The 23,720-nt window shown below is 40.7% G+C and overlaps 1 protein-coding gene across 1 annotated transcript in view; it reads left to right on the forward strand.

The window, feature by feature from the left end:
* The window catches only part of VPS53 (VPS53 subunit of GARP complex), a 160,850-nt gene that overhangs the window by 9,085 nt on the left and 128,045 nt on the right, over window positions 1-23,720 (forward strand). The window contains exons 3-4 of the mRNA XM_036268118.1: window positions 2,992-3,041; window positions 5,368-5,434. Coding sequence (XP_036124011.1) covers window positions 2,992-3,041; window positions 5,368-5,434 — 117 coding nt within the window. The remainder of the gene's footprint in view (window positions 1-2,991; window positions 3,042-5,367; window positions 5,435-23,720) is intronic.

Raw genomic sequence — 23,720 nt, forward strand, 5'->3', positions numbered from 1 at the left:
CTGGCCCTGGTTGGTCGTGCGGGTGGCAGCCACTCGATGTGTCCCTTTCACGTCGATGTTTCTCTCTCTCCCTTCCTCTCTCTCCCTCCCACTCTATCTGTACAAAAAATGGAAAATATCCTCGGGTGAGGATTAAAAAAAAAAAAAAAAAAAAAAAATCAATATCTGCTGATGTGGAATGATCTTCAAGTATCGTTACATGAAAAAAGCGTGGTACAGGTACATAAAGAGGGGGGTATAAGTTACAGATGTGCTTCAATTACATAGACATCTCTGAGGATGTGCAAAAGCAGCTGGCCAGAGCCATTGCTTCTGGGGAGGGGAACTGGGAGGTGGATGGACAGGACAGAGGAGAGGAAGCCTTACTTTGAACTGACTGCCCTTTTCTATTTGAATTTTTGGTCATGTACACATTTTACCAATTTAAAATTACAATTTTTAATTTTGATATAATTTCCTACTTTTTTAAGAAAAGATGCAAGAATAGTGCAAAGATGCCCTGGCTGGTTTGGCTCAGTGGTTAGTGTCAGCCCGCAGACCAGAAAGTCCTGGGTTTGGTTTCCGCTAAGGGCACGTACCTTGGTTGCAGTTTGTCCCCGGCCCTGGTTGGGGTCTTGTGGGTGGCAACCAGTCCATGTGTGTCTCTCTCACGTCAATGTTTCTCTCTCTCTCTCTTCCTCCCTCTCTCCCTCCCACTCTATCTGAAGATGGGGGGAAAAAAAAGAATAATGCAAAGAATTCGTGATTACCCTTCACCTCCAATTTTCCAAATGTTAACATTTTTATAATAGTTTTTTTTTTAAGTACCAAATGTTTTTTAAAAAGGAATGGGTTCCAGCAGAGACAGGCAAGGCAAAAACTATTATGCCTGTTTTCATATGAGGAAATAGAAACTCGGAGAGGTTAAACAGCTTGCTCTGTAGATGTACAGCAAGTTTGTTAATGGCAGAGATTTGCCAAACCCAGGTCCTCTGGCAACTCAGGTTCTGTCACTACGGTGGTGATTTATCTTCAGTCAAGTTTTGACTTGACAAAGGATCACTCAATTAAAATAGCTTCCCTTTCCTAAGATTTATCTTTACCTCAGTCTATTCTTGGATTTCTGATGTTCTGAGGAACCATTGGCTTTGTCAGAACACTAGACGAGAGGTGAATGGCCCCATCTGACATCGCAAACACTGGTGACCTGATTTCCTTACCGGACCTGTTTCTGTCGGGCGTCTGGTCTTCTCCTGCCAGCACAGGTTGCCCGTAGCAATTTATAAGCACAATTCCTGGATTGCCGCCAGTTCTTTCTCAGATAAAATATCTGTTGGCCCAAGAGAGAAAAAGAGGACTTACAAAATTACATTTTTAAAACGAATTAAAATGGTGCTATAAAATTGTACCATCTCTATTCCATTAGGGGGCACTATTTCCTCATACTTTTTGCTCATGCAAGTTGGAACTAATCCATTTGTTTTTATTGTCATCTTAGGAACAGAAATAACTTTATTATAATTACAATAGCAATGCATAGTCAATATAGAGCAATAAGAATATATTCAGGCACAGATAAGAAAAATTTTAAATTCTTTTCATAGATTACAACTGATTTCATAGATTCCAGCTACTAGTATAGATTATAAGTACTAGTATTTATCCTTCCAAACTTTTTTCCAGTGAACCTATACACTTAGAAAAAAATGGATTGATTGACTGATTGAAGTGTAACATACAGTACACAAATCTTACGTGTACAGCTTAATGAATTTTCACAAAATGAATTCAGCCATGTAACCACCACTCAGATCAAGAAATAAAACATCTTCATATGGCCCCCTCTTGCTTCCACAGTCACTGTCTCTCCCAAAAATAACCACTACCTTAGCTTCTAACATGAAAGAATAGTTTCACTCATTTTTGAACTATAAAAATAGAATTCCACAGTATATGTTCTTGTTGTCTAGCTGTGTGTATATGTGTGTATGTGTGTGTGTGTGTGTGTACAACATCATGTTAGATTTATCCATGTTGTGTGTATATTCATTCATTTTTTGTTGCTTTCTTTGTTATATGAATTTTTTAAAATTATTTATTTATTTATTTTTTGGTATGTGCCCCTAGCGGGAACTGTACCCGGGACTGTCTGGTCCGCAGGCCGAGGCTCCAATCACTGAACCAAACCGGCCAGGGCTGTGATATGAATTTTTTATGATTCTATATACCAGGGGTCAGGCAAACTTTCTGTAAAGGGATAGATAGTAAATATTTTAGGATTTGTGGACCATTCAGTCTCTGTTGCAATTCCTCAAGTTACCTTTGTACCTCACAGCCAGCTGTAGATAATATGTAAATGAATAAGCATGACTGTGTTCCAACAAAACTTTATTTACAGCCTGGCCAGTGTGGTTCAGTGGTTGAACGTGAACCCATGCACCAAGAGGCACATGCCCAGGTTGTGGGCCAAATCCCCAGTGAGGGGGATGCAGGAGGCGGCCAATCAATGTTCTCTCTCATTCATGTTTCTATTTCTCTCTCTCTCTCCCTTCTTCTCCCTCTAAGTCAACAAAGAAAAAAAAAACCAAGCCTTTATTTACAAAATATAGATGCCAGGCTGGATTTTGCAGTAGTTGCTAACTACTACTATACTTTTTTTTTCTTTATTGATTTTTGAGAGAGAGGAAAGAGAAGGAGAGATAGAAACATTGATGAGAGAGAGAATATCAATTGGCCGCCTCCTGCATGCCTCCCACTGGGGATTTGGCCCACAACTTGGGCATGTGCCCTGACCAGGAATCAAACCGGCGACCTCTTGGAGCATGGGTCGACACCCAATCGCTGAGCCACACTGGCTGGGCTATTTTTTTTTTTTTAAGTAAAAATTGAATTGTACTCTATGGTTAAATTTTCTGAGTTGTCATCAGTAGCCATTATAGCTCATCATTTCCCTGTAAAAGAGGAATTCCAGGAAGCGAAATAATAGCTGGCACTTTTCCTTCTTTATTGTAGTCTCTGGCAAACATAGACGAAGTTGTGAACAAGATTAGGCTGAAAATAAGGTAAGTAATACTATATGATTATTAATAATGAAAAGTATGCTCTTAATTTAGGTAATCACACTCTAGATTACACTTGTCTGTGAGAACGCTGAAGTCTCAGGTTTGTTGCAGATGGTAATTTAAAAAAATAATTCTTTTTATCTGGGTTTTCATATGAATTTTGTGGCAAAGAATTCAGTTCTTTGATCAATCTTTATTTATCAAAAGGGAAGGAAACTATAACAGGCTATTCAAAACAGTTGATTGTAAAAGGAGGCAAAAGCATTTCTAATATATATATATATTTCTAATAAAATATATATTTCTAATACAATATATGTGTGTGTGTATATATATATATACATATATATAAATATATTTTTAAATCCTCACCTGAGGATATTTTTCCATCAATTTTCAGATAGAGTGGGATTGAAGGTTGGGGAGAGAGAGAAACATCAATGTGAGAGAGACACATTGATTGGCTGCCTCCTGCATGACCCCAACCAGGACCAGGGATCCAACCACAACCAAGGTACATGCCCTTGGCCGGAATTGAACCCGGGACTCTCTGCTCCAACCACTGAACCAAACTGGCCAGGGCATTTCTGTTATTTTTTTTATCCTCACCTGAGGACATTTTTGCATTTATCTTGAGATGGAGTGGGAGGGAGAGAGGGAGGAAGAGAGTGAGAGAAACATTGATGTGAGAGACACACATTGAGCAGTTGCCACCCACACGACCCCAACCGGGTCTGTGGACAAACTGCAGCCAAGGTACGTGCCCTTAGCAGGAACCGAACCCAGGACTCTCTGGTCCGTGGGCCGATGCTCTAACCGCTGAGCCAAACTGGCCAGGGCTCTACTGTATTTTTAATGGCTTTATTCCCCTAGTAGATTTGCCTTTTTTTTTTTTTGTATTCCCAAGGCTTATATATGATTATGGACTTATATGTGTATCCCTTGGTAATATACCAGCTATCAATGAGGTCAGATCTGTTGGTTGAAATAGGTGGGGTGGCCTAAGATTAAACATTGTGATTAACCTAGGATGTGATTATCTAGGATGGTCATCAAGTGTCCTTACCCAATAGCCTTTTCCTGGTTTGTCCACATCTGAATTTTCAGTTTGGACACATGTTAGACACTCAGTGTTAATTATTACCATTATGGTTTATGGCATTAAATATAGATTTTGTTTTTTGTTTTTTAATCCTCACCTGAGGACATTTTTGCATTTATCTTCAGATAGAGCGGGAGGGAGAGAGGGAGGAAGAGAGAGAAACATCAGTGTGAGAGAGACACATCGACTGGTTGCCACCCACACGACCCCAACCAGGGCCGGGGACAAACTGCAACTGAGGTATGTGCCCTTAGTGGGAACTGAACCCAAGACTCTGGACTGCAGGCTGATGCTCTAACTGCTGAGACAAACCGGCCAGGGCCAAGGCTGTTTATTAAGTTTTGATGAGGAGAAGCCTTCATTTTTAATCCAGGAGATTTTTTTTTTTCTTACAATCTTTGGATTTTTTGGTGAAGATCTCTATTATTAATGTTTTGTTCAGTTGGATGCCTTAGGAAGTACAAAGAAGCCTGTTCATTGTTTTGGTGGACTTTTGCTATAACAGTTCTAGTGGAGACCACTAAGTTGTCCAGGGTTTGCACAGATAATGGAAATACTCTGATGATCTAGAAATCACTTGTCAGCCAGTTATTTTTCACTTTCTGCCCCCACACCTTTAATGGATTCTTCAAATGAGAAATGGAATTGACTAAAATACATTTCTCTGGTTGAGGTGCCATCATTAAGTGGCCCATTGAGCCACAGGAGAAGGAGGAGCTGGAGGCGACAGATCTGTCTCCTACACAGGTTGCACAATCAGGGCCCAGCAGGTACACACTGACTTCATCTATTACCCTGGCTCCTTATCCCTTTTAAGGTTCTGGAGGAAGTTCCTGAGGAAGGAATGTATGTGGGGTAATTTGAATTCTCTAACTTCTTCCCATAAAGTTTCAACAACTTTCTCATTTTTGGTTGACTACATGAAAAATACTAAAAGTTACATGGGTCCTTTGGACAGCTCTGGATATTAAGTGCAAATATCCCGTTTTAAAAAAACAAAGACAGCTCATCAGTTTGTGCTGGGCTTGGCTTCTGATACTACTGTTGCTGCTCTAGCTGGGCCCAAGGCCTCAGTCTTCCTTGTATCTTTCAAATTTGTTTGGTTTTCTGGACAAGTGGGTGCAATCCGCACAAGTTGCTGGAGAAATTACTACCTTTTATTCTTTTGGTCAACCTAGAACAGAGATTATTTTCATGATTTGTGTCCTTTAATTCTTTTGCCAGGAGACTGGATGACAATATCCGAACTGTTGTAAGAGGTCAAACAAATGTGGGGCAAGATGGCCGGCAAGTAAGTAACTTATTCTGCCCTATTAATTATACTCCCCTAATTTCTTCAGAACCCAATGACCAAGTGTTGAACCACCTCCTTACAGAGCACTTTCTTATTGATCTGTCCCATACACAGCAGGATACGTACATGACTTGTTCCACTATAACAGTGGTAGGCTGCCCGGACCAGCCATGAACTTTCACTCAGTGTCCTTGGGCCAGGGGCATGTCAGCACAGCTCACCCAGGCTGGGGCATGCAAGCCAAAATGAGAAACTTGAAATGTCCTTCTCTTTATCCTTAGTGTCAGATGTCTCTTGTGCCCTCCTATGTTTTGTGTACTGTGGCTAAAGATGGTTGCTTCTTTTATCTCTCAGCTAAGTTGTTGGGCTTTTGGTATTACTTTTGTTGCTACAAAAGGTAGCAGTGACCTGTGCATCAAAAGACACTGTCAACAGAGTAAAAAGGCAGCCTACAGAATAAGAGAAAATATATGCAAATCATATATCTGATAAGGGATCAATATCCAGAATACATTGAGAACTCCTAAAATTCAGCAACAAAAGCAACCAAACAGCTCAATTAACAGTGGACACAGGACTTAAAGAGACATTTCTATGAAGAAGATAGATCAGTCACTAAGTACATGAAAGACACGCTCGACACCACTAATTATTAGGGAAATGCAAATCAAAGCTACAACGAGATACAACCTCACACCCAGTGGGGTGGTTACTGTAAAAGCAAAACAAAACAGAAAACAACTGTTAGTGAGAATATGGAGACATTGGCACCCTTGTGCACTGTTGGTGGAATGTAAAATGATACAGCTGTGTGTAAAACAGTATGGAGGTTCCTCAAAAAATTTAAAAAATAGAATTACCATATGATCCAGCAATTTCACTTCTGGGTATACACTGAAAAGAATTGAAAGCAGAGTCTTGAAGAGACATTTGTACAGCATGTTTACAGCGGTATTATTCACAATATGTAAAAGGTAGAAGCAAGTGTCCATTGACAGATAAATGGATGAGCAAACTGTGGTATATGTGTACAGTGGGATGTATTCAGCCTTAAAAAGGAAAGAAATTCTGACACATACTATAATATGGATGAACCTGAAGACATTATGCTAAATGAAATAGTCTAGTCACAAAAAAATACGATATGGTTCCACTTATAAGGAGTATTTAGAGTAGTGAAAATCATAAAGACAGAAGTATAATGATAGTTGCCAGGGGCTGGGGGAGAATGGAAAGTTATTGTTTAATGGGTGTTGAGTTTCAGATTTGCAAGATGTAAAGAATTATGAGGGTGGACGGTGGTGATGGCTGCACAAAAGAAGTGAATGTACTTAATACATTCAATTAAAAATGGTTAAGATAATACATTTTATGTGTATTTTAACATAATACAGTAAAACAATCAAGATGGGCCCAGCTAATGTGGTTCAGTGGATTGAATGTCATCCCATGGACTGAGAGGTCCCAGTTTGATTCCTGGTCAGGGCACATGCCTGGGTTGCAGGCTCGATCCCCAGTAGGGGGCATGCAGGAGGCAGCCAATCAATGGTTCTCTCACATCAATGCTTCTATCTCTCTCTCTCTCTAAAAAAAAATACGCACACACATATCTCAGGATGAAAATAAAATGTATATATTGCAAAAAAAAAGATAGTAATGTGACATAGCTACAGTTCTCATACGTGGTTTTATTGGCAAACAGGTAACGGTAGACTCATTTCAGAGTTTTACATTTCCTTTGGATCTAGCTAAGGAGGGCTGTTGGAAGGGAATGAAGGGAAAAAGTATATGAGGAGGATATATTCTTCATTGATTCAGGGGCCAGATGTTATCTATTAACCATTTTCCTTTGGATTTTATTTTTCTGTTTAGGCATCGTATTTCAGAAATTGCTATCTAACAGAAATGCTGAATGCGCCTTTTCTAGTCTTCCTCTCATGCAGTGTCTGGTTCTCCCCTTCCAGTACTAATTCAGTTAGGTCGGGTGTGCACCTTTGTAATAATAGCTTCAATTCTGTTTGTCCTGTTTGACATTTTTTAGTACAGCTGATTGCTTTTTTAAAAAGTGTTTATTGAATTTATCGGGGTGACATTGATTAATAAAGTTATATAGGTTTTAAGTGTACAATTCTATAATACATCATCTGTGTATTGTATTGTGTGTTCACCACCCCAAGTCAAATCTGTCACCATTGATGCCCCTTTACCCATTTCACCAAGTCCTTCAACCCTTTCCCCTCTGATAGCTGTCAGTCAGTAGAACTGATTTCTTTTTTTTTTTTTTATCCTCATCCGAGGACATTTTTCCATTTTTTGTACAGACAGAGTGGGAGGGAAGGAGAGGAAGAGAGAGAGAGGGAAACATTGATGTGAAAGGGACACATCGAGTGGCTGCCACCCGCATGACCAACCAGGGCAGGGGACAAACTGCAACCGAGGTACGTGCCCTTAGCGGGAACCGAACCCGGGTCTCTCCGGACCGCAGGCGGACGCTCTAACCGCTGAGCCAAACTGGCCAGGGCTAGAACTGATTTCTTAAAATGTTAATTATGCTGCCCAGATTTTTAGAAGGTGGGTGGGTAGTGTAATCCTGTGTAGAAATTTTCTCATCTGATATTCTTGTTTTCTCTGCTAGTAGCTCACATATGTTGAATCTCTTTTACATATTCAGTTTTATCCATTTCTTTATTGTTCTTACGTTTTATGACTTTCTTTTCCTCCTAGTAATCATCTTCCATTGGTCTATTTGTAAGTACTCTACCTTCTTCCTTGTTGTCACCATCACTGTTTGTGTCTAGACATAATAGATCTTTAAAACTGCTTCTGTTTCCTAATCCTTGCATTATTTTTAGTCCTTGTTGCTTTGTTTTATCTGTTTAGGTTTCTCCAGTGAAACTTTGCTTCTCTGACAGATGAGGTCCTGCTGTATGTCTGGCCATGTCATCTGTCTTCAGAAACCTCAGTGGTCTCTGTCCACTAAATTAAACCCAAGTTCCTTTGCTTGGCATTCAAGACCTCAGTCTACCTTTCCAATTTTGTCTCCTGTGCTTCATCCATACTGAAGACTTAGTGCTTCTGGACCATGATTATGCTCTTCCTTTTGCCGAAAATGCTCTCTCTTCTCTTTTTCTTTCAGTAGCTTCATTTCAAAATCTAACCCATCTAAGGCCCAGTTCAAATACTCCTTTCATGAAATTTTTGATTTAGCTTAACTAGATAAGCCAAAGGAATCAGAATTTCAGGACTAGAAGGGACTTGGAACTCATCTGGTCCACTCCTCTCTCTTTACAGATGAGAAAATTGATCCCAGTATCCCTTGGTTAATTAAATATATTTTCTTTCCACCTGAAGACTCCCACAGCCCTGTGCTGGTACTTTTCATTTGGCTTTCCTGGTCTCCTTTGACTTGCTAGTGAACACATCTTGTCCCCTTGACTAGTTTATAAGCTCCTTGAGGCAAGAACTGAATCTCCATCTTCATTTTTCTCAGAACTCATGGAATATTTGGTCTGTGTGAGATTATTTGTTAATTGTAAATAAACAAAAGCTCTTTACCATAAAAACATCACTTTGATCATTGTGTATGTTTCTTTCCAGGTGTTTAGAACTTGGTTTGTGTATAACTAGTCCCAACTTAACGACTATTTGAAATAATAGCGCTACTGTCTATTGTGATTCAGCCTGTATTTAGAATGGCTCACTAGGAACCTTAATACACCTAAGCGAGTCTCAGGTATTTACAATTCCAAGAATGTGAAAGTAAAGTAAATGATTCAGCAAGACAATTGTGTTGGGTCATGCTATGTAGATACATATCTTTTATTAGTTATGTTTTAACCTGTGGTCACAAGCTAGCAGTGTTGGAGAGTCAGGCCCAGAGTTAAACAGCCTGCAGGAATGTCGGCCTCCTCACCTCACATGTTAATAGGTTACAGGTTGCTGCAGAGCAGGTCATATTTCAGAGAGCAAGACCACATTTTCAAGAATGTTTAGATAGCATTTCAATCTGTGATGGAATTTTGTACTCGTCTCCTTAGAATCCAGACAAAAAGGAAGCCCAGAAGAAATAATTGCTTTTCCTGTCATCCCCTCCATCTGTCTTTTCCAACAGTTTGTAATGCAAGCTGAAGTAGAGACCCCCCCTCCCCCCCCAGGGAGCTTTTGAGTTCTATCCTTGTCCACTCCTAGGGGTGAAGGCCTTGCTGTCCAGCCCCAGCTGGCCAGTGGTCTGCTGAAGGGAGACTCTATTTGACTGGCACAGACTTGGGAGAATTACAGATGTTCTAAAATATTGCATTTTATAGGTCAAGAGGCCCCAGGTTTTTCCCTTTGCAGGGACAGAGGAAACATTTGCTTTCAGAACTTATTTCCTAAGCTTCTGAGGAGCGCTCAGGAGGAGAGCAGTAATATGGACAAAAGGAAGTTTTCCTTTTATAAATTTCCTCTAGATTGTGTTCAGCCAGAACAGATGTGTAAATAAGAGGAAAGTATTCACTTCACATTTATGGTGTCTTAAAAAGACATTTTTAGCAGAAACATTCTGTTTGAAAAGCAGTGTTTCAGACTCAAAAATTATTTGTGGGAAGGGAGTAATTTGGAAATGGAAGACACAGTGAGGCAGCTAGTTTCTTTCGTTTCTTGAACTTTCTGAGTGCCAGCTGCCTGGTTAGCACTCTGCTACACATTTTGGAAGGCCTCTGATGGCTGACCACTTCCCACGTGGGTGGACTTGTACTAGTCTAGTCTGTGACCTCTCCTAACCAGACTGTGATGCTCGTACAGGGTTATTACAGCACAGAATTCTCCCCATTTTTATCTGTTGAAATCATCAGGCAAAGCTTTAATTAAATGCCCACATGTTTGAAACTTTGTGGATGAGTCAATTCAACAAGTACTTGATCTGATATGCAGTACAAATTATACAGCTTCCCAAGAATTAAAGTGGACAACTTGGAAGCAGGTAGAAAGGGAGGTGAATAGTGGAGTGGGTTAGAAGAAGAAAAAGCTGGCATGTGAAATTTCAAGAGTAGCCAAACCTTGACCAGTTCCCAGTAAGCTGAGAATCACCAAGAGAGGATCAGCCACTGAGCTTCCATCTCTTCAGTGGAGCTTGGCTACAATGTAAGTATTACAAGACTAATTAGTTTGGGAGAGGAACAGAGTTACAGTCGTCCCCCCTTATCTGTGGGGGATACGTTTCAAGACCCCTAGTGTATGCCTGAAACTGCAGATTAATGCTGAATTTACACCTTTTCACTTAAAAGAAGCACTTTACCTCTTCTCTTTGGCATATCTGAATTGCCTGCATCACTACTTTTTCTCTTGGGGTCATTGTTAAGTAAATAAGGGTTACCTGAGCACAAGCACTGCAATGCCACCTGTTAACCAAGACAGCCGCACCATCACGAAAGGGCGGGTAGCATATGCAGCGTGACTGTGCTTGGCAAAGGGATGATTCATGTCCCAGGCAGGTGCGGGTATTTCATCATGCTGCTCAGAATGGTACCCAATGTAAAATGTATGAATTGTTTATTTCTGGAATTTTCCATATAATAATTTCGGATTGCAGTTGACCACAGGTAACCGAAACCATGGAAAGTGAAACCGCAAATAAGTGGGGACTACTGTGTTGCCATCTCCAGCTCTGCTCACTGAAACTTTGATTTGGAAGAAAGGAGCTCTAGGTTATTATGGTACGTTGTTCCACCCAGCTAAAGAATCCTTTCTATGATGTCTCTGACATTTCATTATCCTGCTTCTGCTTGGAGACCTGCAGAGATGGCGAACTCACTGCCGTGTTATCCCGCAGGACAGGCCAGTCTAGTTTTGTAGAGCTTTAATTATAAGAAACTTCTGTATTGAACAGAACTGAAGTAGTAAAATACACCTCATTATAGCTTCTCTTTGATCTTAGTTTTGCCAGCTTAACTAATATCAATCTAATCCTGTTTCCTCATTACAGCTTCTAAAATTTTAAATGGATATTATGTTCCTGAGTGTTCCTTTTTCTAGGCTAATCATTCTTAGTTTCTTTAACTTTATGATATGCTTTCCAGATCCTTTATTATCCTGGTTGCCTTGCAATTTGTCAGCATCCGTCTTAAAATGTGGTTCCTGCCAGGAAGAGACATAGTGTGTGAACATACAGTGGGACAGTTTCTAGACTGGGCATGTTAACTTGGGAACTGGGAGTTCAGGGGGCCTGTCAGCTCTGTGAAATCAGTTGTAAAATTTTGTATAATAGACATATTTCCAGAGAGAAGACTTGTTGATGTTTCTAGATTCACTAAAGAGTCTGTGACCCTTCAGAACTAAGGGCCATTGAGTTAGGTACTGTTCTTCCATTTGTTTAGGCTGGGTAAAAATTTTGGCAGCCATCTCACACCACTGGCTTCTGCTGAACTGGTAGTTATCTGAACTCCTAGGTCAAGAGCTGCAAACAGATTCTTGCGGAGCTTAGGAATGGCTTCAGCAGGCCAGTGTGTGTCCGTATGCATTTACTGGGGATGAGCGTCCTGTCAGAGGGGACAACCACAGCTCAGTTCTCCCCAGTTGCTGTCATGTCTGAATGCAAACCCGGAGTTGCCAGGTCTATCAGTTTTTCAAGAGAAGCCAGAAATCCGATTTTTATGTGACTCTCCCAATTTTTAAATGTTGGCTTTGTGTTTTGTACAAATACTGTAAAGGCCAAACAAAACACATCTGTGGGCCAACAGTTTGCAGTATCTGCCCCAGGCCTTTTTTTCATGTGAACTGCTTTTAAACTCTTCCCTTCTCTATTTGTATAAGAGAGTCTTTGAAATGAAGTGCTGGACTTTATGTGTCTCACCCTTGGTTTCATCTTGCGAGTTTTGCTTGATTGTTCCAGCCTGTTGAGACCTTCTGGAACCTTGATGACCTTCCCATTTTCTCATTAGTGGATTTGCCAGACATGCCTTCTATGTCTTCATTCAAGTTGTAGATGAAAAGGTCGAACAGGATGGGTTGAGAGCCATGTGGCATGCTACTTGAGACTTCTTGTTCTTCTCTTTCTTATCTTCATTTAATACAAAATGCCAGGCCAGGAAACAAAGAATTTCTTCCTGTCGTCAGTATCTGTCCAGGGCCCATTTCTTAGTTTTTCCATGTCTTCACTTTCCTTAGAAAATGAGGCTATTCATATTTGCCTTCTCTTTTCACAGAGATATCATAAAGATTTATTTACTTATTTATTTATTTTTTTGTTAATCCTAATCCAAGGATACTTTTTCTACTCATTCTTTAGAGATGGAGGGAAGGAGGGAGGGAGGGAAAGAGAGAAAGAGAGAGAGGGAGAGGGAGAGGGAGAGGGAAAGAAAGAAATTGATTGGTTGCCTTCCACAGGGTGGGACTTGGGATTGAACCTGCAGCCCAGATATGTGCCCTTGACTGTGAATCGAATCCATGACCCTTTTGGTGCGCAGGCTGACACTCTAACCACTGAACACACAGGCCAGAGCTCATAAAGATTTAGTAATTAAATCATCAAAGCGTGTTGTCTTCCAAAGAGAAAGTGTTCTCTGCTTCTCACCCTCAAAATTAGCATATCATCTGATTTGGACATTAGTACAAAAAGAATTGTGCTCTCCAGATGCTGTGCTCGGTTGATGGTAGGACTTCTCTGCACACTGCTGATCTTTTTTTTTTTAATTTCTTTTATTTTTTAATCTTTATTGTTGAATGTATTACAGATGTTCCTCATTTTCCCCCCATTGCCTCCCTCCTCCCACTCCCGCTCCCGTCCCGCCTTTTCCCACACTGTTGTCTGTGTCCACTGGTTATGCATATAAGTTCTTTGGTTTATTTCTTCCCATCCCCCAACCCCTTTCCCTTTGAGGTTTGTCAGTCTAGCAATGAATTTGTACTTCTTAATCCCTTCACTTTTTTCACCCATTCCCCCAACCCCCTCCCATCTGGCAACCAACAAAATGTTCTCTGTATCTATGAGAATGTTTCTGTTCTGCCTGTTCATTTTGTTTGTAGATTCCATTGTTGATAGATATGTATTCATTGCCATTTTGTTTGTTCATATATTTTATATTTTTCTTCAAAAAGACCCTTCATCATTTCATATCATAACGGTTTGGTGGTGATGAACTCCTTTAACTTTTTCTTGTCTAGGAAAGTCTTTATATGGCCATCGATTCTAAATGACAGCTTTGCAGGATAGAGTAATCTTGGTTGTAGGTTCTTGCTATTCATCACTCTCTTGCCACTCCCTTCTGGCCTGCAAAGTTTCTTTTGAGAAATCAGCTGACAGCCTTATGGGAACTCCCTTGTAGGTAACTAACTGCTTTTCTCTTGCTGCTTTTAAGATTCTCTCTTTGTCTTGAACCTTTTGCATTTTGATGATGATGTGTCTTGGTGTGGGCCTCTTGGGGTTCATCTTGTTTGGGACTCTCTGTGCTTCCTGGACTTGTATGTCTGTTTCCTTCACCAAATTAGGGAAGTTTTCTGCCATTATTGTTTCAAACAGGTTTTCGATTTCTTGTTCTCTCTTCCTTCTGGCACCCCCATGAAGTGAATGTTGGCACGTTTGAAGTTGTCCCGGAGGCTCCTTACACTATCCTCATTTTTTTGTATTCTTTTTTCTTTTTGCTGTTCTGATTGGGTATTTTTTGCTTCCTTACATTCCAAATCGATGGTTTGCTTCTTGGATTTATGTACTCTACTATTGAATCTGTGTAAAGTATTCTTTATTTCAGTTAGTGCCTCCTTCATTTATGACTGTGCATCCATCATTTCTGACTGGTCCTTTTTTATGCTCTTGAGGCCCTCACTAAGTTCATTAAGCATCCTTATAAGCATTATTTTGAACTTAGCATCTGTTAGGTTGCTTTTCTCCATTTCGCTTAGTTCTTTTCTTGGGTTTTTGTTCTGTTCTTTCATTTGGGACCTGTTTCTTTGTCTCCTCATTTTGGCTGCCTCCCTGTGTTTGTTTCTATGTATTACTTATCGAGAGGTACAGGGCTAGCTGAGACCAGATGCTACTTGTTTGAAAGAATTTAGGAAAACCTAAAGCAGGATCCAAGGCAGGCTAATCCTATGGTTAAGCAACTGGCAACAGCTTGGGTGGGCCTGAAAGTTGGGTGGGGCAGGGCCTCAGGGAATCACCAAGGCGGGGCTACCAGTGTGAGCCAGGTTGCTGGAGTCCCAGATATGGTGGCTGTCTGCTGTCCCAGGGAAGGGCTCACCAAAGGAACAAAGGCCTCTGACAGAACATTTGTGCCGGAAAAAGCCCCCTCTCCAGCCCTCGCTCCAGTGCCAAACAGCTCAGTTCTTCCCTGTATGTCTCTGGTGCCCCTCGAGCTGCCTCCCCTCCAAGCTTAGAGGGAGAGAGTCTGATAAGTCCGTGCGCGGGCCCTTTAAGGAGCTGCCTGGGGCTCCAGCCGCCTCAGCTTCCCTGAGCCTCAGTTCCCGCCGGTTTTTCCAGCCAGAAGTTATGGGGATTCTCTTCCTGGCACTGGAACCCTGAGCAGGGCGTCTGGTGTGGGATGGGGACCCCTTAGTCCCCAGGGAGGACCTTCCCAGCCGAGGTGTCCTCCTGATTTTTATCCGCCACGTGTAGGTGTGGGACCAGCCTGTCTGCCTCCGCCCCTCCTACCAGTGTCGATGCAGCTGCTGCTTTAATTCCGTAGTTGTAGGACTTCCATTCAGCTGGATTTCAGGCGGTTTTGAATGATGGTTGTTCTGTAGTTTAGTTGTAACTTTGATGTGGTTGTGGGAGGACGCGATATCGCATTTACCTATGCTGCCATCTTGACTGGAAGTCTCTCTGATCTTCTTTCTGTGGGCTTGTGACTCTGTAATGGTCAACTGCCTGGCAGGAGGATTTGAAGTATTGCCCTCTGTCACTTTTAATTTATCCTTTCTCTCATCTTCTCTGGGAGGAAAATGAAGCCCATTGATGGAAGAAAAGAAATGGCATCAGTATTAAAGAGACCATAAGTAGTTTGGGGGAAAGATGACTGTCACTTGCTTCCTCCTATGGGAACATAACTAAATCTAAAGTAATTGAGCTTTAAAGTGCAGGCTCAGATTTTTCTGTTAGTGATCAGGAATGGTTTGGCATTTTTTTTCTTTTTCTTTTTTCTGAATTCAATTTTTCAGAATGTCTGCAGATAACACTAAACTTCAGAAATTGCTAAGGCCTGAGAATGACCTGGGCATGCAGAAAGATTTTGTAGTGCTGGAGTTGAGTTGTAGTTCAATCTTTTGCATGGGCACAGGGTCTCCAGTTCTGATCGGGGCTCCCACTGTCCCCATCCAGGGCTTCTTACATCTGGTCAGAGGTCAAGGTTGGCTCGCCTGTATTTGACAAGTTGAATCCAAGTGAGCGTTCAGTCTTGCTTAGAGTACTAGGGCACCATTGACTGTAGCTGAGGCAAAGACTTCTAGAAAGTCCATTATTTAGCACTGTAGTGACTGGGTGCAGTCTTATCACCATGTGTCATCCTGCTAATCGCTCATGAGCCTTGACAAGCACTTTTTGGCAGGGTGACATGTCTGCAGCATATTGGAACCCTTCACTACTTGTCCTCCAGATCTTTTCTTTTTAGATAACCTATAAGGAATCCAAACAGCTATCTTCTCTCTCCTCTCGCCTCTCTCTATAAGACTGGACATTTTATTTGACTCTCTAAGGATTGGGGTAATGGACATTGTCACTAATGTAACATTAGGTGCAGCCTGGTCAAGTGAAAACTTGAGCTTTGAATTTAAATTTTGGCTCAGTCATGCTCTCTGTGACCTTAGACAGGTTACTTCACTTCTCAGAGCCTCTGCTTCTTCATCTGTGACGTGGAGATAATACCTAGTTCAGGGTAGTGGGGATTAGAATTAACTTTAAAACACCGAACTCCAGCCAATGTGGCTCAGTTGGTTGGAGCCATCTCACATTGGTGTTTCTCTCTCTCTCCCCCCCCCCTCTTTAAAATCAATAAAAACAGCCCTGGCCGGTTTGGCTTAGCGGTTAGAGCATCAGCCTGCGGTCCCGAGAGACCCGGGTTCGGTTCCCGCTAAGGTCATGTACCTTGGTTGCAGTTTGTCCCCGGCCCTGGTCGGTCGTGTGGGTGGCAGCCACTTGATGTGTCCCTTTTACATCGACGTTTCTCTCTCTCTCTCTCTCTCTCTCTCTCTCTCTCTCTCTCTCTTCCTCTCTCTCCCTCCCACACTACCTGAACAAAAAATGTCCTCGGGTGAGGATAAAAAAATAAATTAATTAATTAATTAAAAAAATAAAATCAATAAAAACATATCCTTGGGTAAGGATTAAAAAACACTGAGCACAGCACTGGTCATTTTGGCCCAGTGGTTAAAGCATTGGCCCACGGACCAAAGGGTAATGGATTCAATTCCCAGTTAAGGGTTTGTACCTGGGTTGCGGGTTTGATCCCTGCCTGATCCCAGTTGGGGTCGTGCTGGAGGCAGCCGATCAATGTGCCTCTCTCACTTCGATGTTTCTCTCTCTCTTTCTCTCCCTTTCTCTTTCTCCTCTCCCTCCCTCTCTCCCTCCCTCCCTCTCTCCCTCCCTCCCTCTCTCTCTAAAAATCAATTGAAAAATATCCTCTGGTGAGGATTAACAAAACAAACAAACAAAAAAACACCAGGTACAATGTCAGGCTCAGTTGATACTGTTGCTGATGCTTATGCTGTAACCCACTGGAAAGATCAGTGTTTCTAATTCTATGCATCCAGATATTCATCAAGTTCTTGTGGCTTTTCCATCAGCTCCACTCCTTTTCACCCCCTCTGTTCTGCTTTTTTTAAAAATTAATTAATTAATTTTTGTTTGTTCTGCTTTAAAGCAACTCTAGTTTACTTGATCTGAAAGCCTCCTTACTGTCCCCAGTGTGCTGTTCTCTGAATGAAAATTGCAGCACAGCTTCCCTGTGTCCAAAATATCTACTGTTGCACCAGAGGCAGTGACAGACTGTTCTCTTGTCCTGTCCTTAAGACCTACATCAGGTGCTTGCCAAGGCTGCCCCTCGCTCAGAGGTTTGAGAGAGGTGATTGAGCAAGGGTGAGAATTATCAGGGTCATGCTTTTCTACAGTGCCCACTAATCTCCTCCATATCTGCACCCCGAAAGGTTGCTCTATCTGGTCTCCCACACTGCCTACAGTTTCTCTCATGAGCACCCAGTAGAGGTCTTGGCAAAGAGCCTGAGAGTGGGTACAAACTGCCCTGTGTTTGCAGCTCTCAGAGGTTCTGTATTGTTGCACTAACCCCACACTTGGCTATTAGTAATTTGTTAAAATGTCTAGTTGATTCCTTCTTGCCTGCTGTATAGCATCCATTATGAGGCATCCTTTGGTGCTCCCATCTCTCTGTAAGGAGTCTGTCCCTTCAATCTCAGGATACTTTGTTGTCTTCAGCTCTCTGATGATTTCAAGAAATGTTGTGATTTTGCAATTTGCCTATTTATTATTCATTGTTAATGTAAGAACAACACTCTTTCCAGCCTTCTGCATCCTCACCAGAAGCACAACTGACCGGTGAATTTGAATATAGCAGAGTACAAGTTCATTAATAAGATTTGAGGTTCCATATTTCATATTCCATAGTGCTCATTTTAAGAACCTACCACTTGTCACATTTTGGTGTAGTTTCAAAGAAAATTATCAACACGTTCCTGAAAAGGGTATTCAAATATTTCTTTCTTTTTTTTAATCCTCACCCGAGGATATTTTTCCATTTTTTGTACAGATAGAGTGGGAGGGAGAGAGGAAGGGAGAGAGAGAGAGAAACATCGACGTGAAGGGACACATTGAATGGCTGCCACCCGCACGACCAACCAGGGCCGGGGACAAACTGCAACCGAAGTACGTGCCCTTAGCAGGAACCGAACCCGGGTCTCTCTGGACCGCAGGCTGACGCTCTAACCGCTGAGCCAAACTGGCCAGGGCTATTTCTTTCTTTTTTAACTATATACAAGACAGGGTAAAACTAGGTTTACATTTGTGAGTACACAAAACAGAGTTTATTCTTGTGTTGTTTATTAATTATTGTGTTATTTTCCATACGGACAACTGTAAACCTACTTTTACCCCACCCTGTATCTGTGTGAAGTCAGATTTTCATCTTATTTTTCAATCAAAACAACATATCACAACAGATTTAATACAGAAGCATATATCAGATCTGGTGTCTATCAAAGCAGACACTAAAGATATTTGTAAAGACACAGAAACAGTGCCACTTTTCTTCAGAAATTTGTTTTGTTTGGGGGAAATATAGTTATTTTTCATATAAAATGTTATTTATGTTAACATGTAATGGGTTTATTATTGTTATTTAAAAATGGACTGATAGGTAAATATTTTAAAACTTCTCAGTTTTGATTTCCAATATGGTATATATCAATAGATATAACCCACATAAATAAAATTTCTTTGGGGTCCTCAATAATTTCCAAGAATATAAAGGGATCCTGAGATTAAAAGTTTTAGAAATGTACTCTCTGAACATTGGTGTTACGTAAGTAGGGATGGTAGGCAATTTGTTCTTGATTTTAATGACAGTGACTCTAGTTAGTATATTTGTTCATACACTCTTTTAGTAAATAATTTAATGAATGCCTCTGTATGCTGGACACTGTTCTAGGCATTGGGGATAATGCCGTAAACAAAGCAAAGAACCCTCTCTGCTAGAGCTGACACTGAGTGGGAAGTTTTCTTCTTTGCAGATTCTTTGACTGTTAAGGAATTATCCTCATGGCCTTGGTTTACTAAGCCTGTTTGCCAGAAAATAGATGTTGAATTTTATCATATGCCTTTTCAGCCTCTACTAATACCATATGGCTTTTTCATTTTGTTGGTTTGCTTAGGGGTTTGTGGTGGTTGTGTCTCCCCCACCCCATAATATTTAAGCCTCAAATACCTGCTGGGTCATTGTGTAGTGTCTTTTTCATGTATTGGTGAATTCTGGGTTTTTAAAAAAATTTTTTTTTCCTTTATTGATTTTAGAGAGAGAGGAAATGAGAGAGAGACAGATAGAAACATCGATGAGAGAGCATATCGATTGGCCACCACCTGCATGCCCCCACTGGGGATTGGGCCCACAACCTGGGCATGTGTCCTGACTGGGAATCGAACTGGCGACCTCTTGGTACATGGGTCGACCCTCAACCACTGAGCCACACGGCCAGACTGAATTCTGGTATTTTTATCTGGAATTTTTATTCATGTTCAAAAACTTTCTTCCTTTTTGATGACTAAATAATATTTCATTGTACATAAATACCACACTTTGTTTATCCATTCATCTGTTCATGGATACTTGGGTTATTTCTACCTTTTGGCTGTTGTGAACAATAATATAATGCGCATTGCCATACAAATTACCCGTTTGAGTTCCTGCTTTCCATTTCTTTCAGTATACACCTAGGCATGGTCTTGCTGGATCATATGGTAACTTTAAATCATTTCAATATTTAATCACTTTGGAAACCTTCTTTCCATATTGTTCTGAACTTTAGTAGATTTATTGTTCCACTACACATGCATATATTCCTATATTGTCTTCATTTAGTCCATATAGATTAGCTATAGAGTCTTAAGTTTTTGTGTTAAGTACCTAATAGTAGTGATGCTGCCTCCCCCTCAAAAGAAAACTACCATGATTATTTCTTTTAGTTAGCAAGTCCAGCAGTTGGACCATTTCCTTCCTGACCTTAGAAACACATCAAGTCCCACTAGTGTGCAACAGGATTATTGAAAATGGTTTTAGGAAAGTCCTGTGCCAAGAAGGAACACTGAAGTTTATTATTCTTCTGAGCCATCTCCATATAAACTGGCGCTCTTCAGGAGCCAGGAAAGAAGGTCAGGCATAACTTTTGCCATCTGCTTATTTCCATGTTAAAGGCAGTCAAGTTTGAACTAGACTTTCTCCATCTAAGAGGAAAATGCCATTCATCACTACTGTAACTGCACTGGCTATTACCCAGCTTACTCTTGCTTTTGACTGCTAGTAGTTAGTGACTTTGGAAGGAAAATTCCATCCTTAGTTTGAGGTTGCACATTAGAAAGATTGCAGTATTACTGCTGACAGGGCAAAGCTTTCTCGGTTTCAGGTCCTTGACACAAGAAGTCATTCAGATGTGTTTAAACAATGGATGGGAATTGGAAACTCTGTCTTCATGTAAGAGCTCGACCTCTTTTTTTCTCTTCCCTCTTTCATCTGGAAATACAGATTTCGAACAGCATGAGTTTAGTGCTGTGGTTGTTCTGTCAACATTTTCATTTATAAATCTCTGTTTTCAGTAGCCTGTAACAGAGTTATAAAACTTCCTTTGCTCTAATTTGTATTCTGAGGTCTTCTCTGGAGGGAGATTAATTTTTCAAAACCAGAGATAACGCTTTGTTTGTTTGGTTTGGTGTTCTATAGTCGTCTAGATCAGCGATTTTCAACCTTTTTCATCTCATGGCACACATAAAATAATTACTAAAGGTCTATGGCACACCAAAATATATATTGTTTGCTGATCTCACAAAACAAATAGATAATTTTGATTGATTTACAAACAAAAAAAAAAGTAATTTTTTGCTCCAGAGTGACTTTTTAAAAAATCAAGTGCTGGCCCTGGCTGATGTGGCTCAGGTGGTTGGGCGTCATTCTGTGCATCTAAAGGTTGCTGGTTTGATTCCTAGTCGGAGCACATGCCTAGGTTGCTGGCTCAATGTCTGGTGGGGGAACATGCAGGAGGCAGCCAATTAATGTTCCACTCTCACATTGATGTTTCTCTCTTTCGCTCTCCTTTCCTCTCTCTTAAAAAAACAATTAATAAAAAAAATATATATTTTTAAAACAGGTGCCTATACTTGTATATAAGGATTTCTGGTAATAAGAATTAACCAATCAGCCCTGGCCAGTTTGGCTCAGCGTCAGAGCATCGGCTTGCGGTCCAGAGAGATCCGGGTTCGGTTCCTGCTAAGGGCACGTACCTCGTTGCAGTTTGTCCCCGGCCCTGGTTGGTCGTGCAGGTGGCAGCCACTCGATGTGTTCTTTTCACATCGATGTTTCTCTCTCTCTCTCTCCTTCCCACTCTATCTGAACAAAAAATGGAAAAATGTCCTCGGGTGAGGATAAAAAAAAAGAAGAATTAACCAATCAGATGCAACCTTATTATGTGACATGACCAATAAGGTGCAACTCTATTATATGACCCATATATTTATGGTTCAAGACAGGTCATTCACACCTGACAGCTATTATTGTGTTGGCTGATGTCATTTTCTTTTATCTGGCAGTTTAAAGGAAAAGAGGTCAGTGCCCCTGACTAAATAGTCAGGTGTTGCATGTTTTAAAATTTCTTGCAGCACACCAGTTGGAAATCACTGGTCTAGATTAAAGCTCTTAAATATATAAGACACTTATTGTGCTTCATGTTGTATTGGATCTCATGCTAGGATTTTTGATTTTTGTTTCCATGTTATATTGTGGACTCTCTGAATGGATGATGTGTTCATCTCTATTGTATTGTATGTGATACCTAGAATATGGATGTTAGGCAAAATAAATTAGTGCTTCTCTTATGGCCTCCAACTAGAAGGGGACACTTCTTCTGGAGATATGCTTACTGACAAGTATATTTGATGATCCAAATACTGTCTTTTATAAATCAGAAGAAGAAGTGAATTAAGGGGTCTTTACTCCACCTCAGACCTGATTACTCACCCTTGTCTCCTTGTCATACTTCTGAACTTTCCTTGTTCCCAGTCATATGGGAACATTAGGGACAGATGGCTGCCTGCTATTCTTATGATGTCATTTATGCCAGGCCAAGTACTACACTTTTGTTTTTTCATTACTGCTTGGAGATTCTGAATTTTGGAGATTCTTGTGACTGGTTTAGCATCTTGTGTTCAGGTTCCAGAATGTTGTCAGCCCTGGAGTTATCCACATCTCTAGAATTAAGAACGTACTCTCATAAGACTAATAATATTTCTTTCTTGATTGATTCACTATAAGCACAGACATTTTGAGTCACGTTGGCAAAAGGTACATTTTGAGTCATTTGCCTTGATCTATAATGCTAATGTTTTATTACAATATAAATGTGTTTATCTTACATTCTATAAAATATTGTTGCAAATATTATTTTACTTGATCCTCACAAAGATGTGGATTCAGCCATAGAGATGTTATTCTCCCCATTTTACAGATGAAGAAATGGGCTCAGATAGGTTCTGTGACTCACCCCACATCACTCAGTGATTTAGTCACGGATCCAGCTTTCCTGATTCCCAGTGTGCTACATACTTGTTCGTACCACATTTTCTTTATAACCGTGACAAACTTTAAAAGCAGATTTGGGAGGGTGCCACTTTTTTTTTCCCCCACTGCAGAATCTGAAAAGTTAACTGGTTCACAAGAGAATTCAAGCAATGACAATGACCATGGCCTCATTAACCAGCTAGGTCCCTCTCAGCAAAAACTGGGCCAAGAAGAGATCAGTGATGAAAGAAGACAACTGTATTGACTGTACACCTGTGGTACTGAAGAGAATTAAGTGAAATAGGGGAGAAAATCACTCAGATGAAACTCCAAGGTGGTCCACACAGCCTTAGGACTTTTGGTACAGGAGGTGTCTTTAAAAACCAGATGAAAGAACATCTAGATGTCACCACAAAAGGATGTTTTCTCCTGAAGGAAGACCAATAATATAGATGAGAGTTACCAAGTGACCAAAGTGAGAAGTAATATAATAAGATATGGTGGATCAGAATTTAACTTGGCAGCTGGGAAGTCCTAGCTATTTAGGGGAAGTTGTTCTTTTATTAAACGTGTACAATTGTTCCTTTAAAGGTGCCCCATTTCCTAAAGTATTGACTTTCCATATCTTTTATTCAGCAAAAGCAGCTGAGACTTTTGCTTAAACATTTCCTTCTTTTGCCATTTGGAGTTGTTGCTTTAAATGCAGTCAGCCTCGTGGATTACATTTCATCAAAGGAAGCTGTGCATGAATGCATTCACCAGTCCCAGCTATTTCAGGGCTAACATATTTTAAGTTATGGGTGATAACAGATATAAGCAGAACTTTAAAATGTAAATGTTTAGTCTTGTTTGGGCACTGCTGAATTTGTGCTCCAACCTCATCTTGTGATCTTAACTCCTGGCTCGTCTCCCAAGAACAATAAAAATGAACTCTTTGGTTCACATTTTCAGTGGATGTGGTTTGCAGAAATCATAAATAAAAGTAACTTAGGTGGAACAGAGCATTTTAACAAATAAGGTGAGAATTACTCCTTTTGCTCTTTACATTT

The sequence above is a fragment of the Molossus molossus genome, unplaced genomic scaffold (genome assembly GCF_014108415.1).
Source record: "Molossus molossus isolate mMolMol1 unplaced genomic scaffold, mMolMol1.p scaffold_m16_p_19, whole genome shotgun sequence".
Taxonomy (NCBI): Eukaryota; Metazoa; Chordata; class Mammalia; order Chiroptera; family Molossidae; genus Molossus; species Molossus molossus.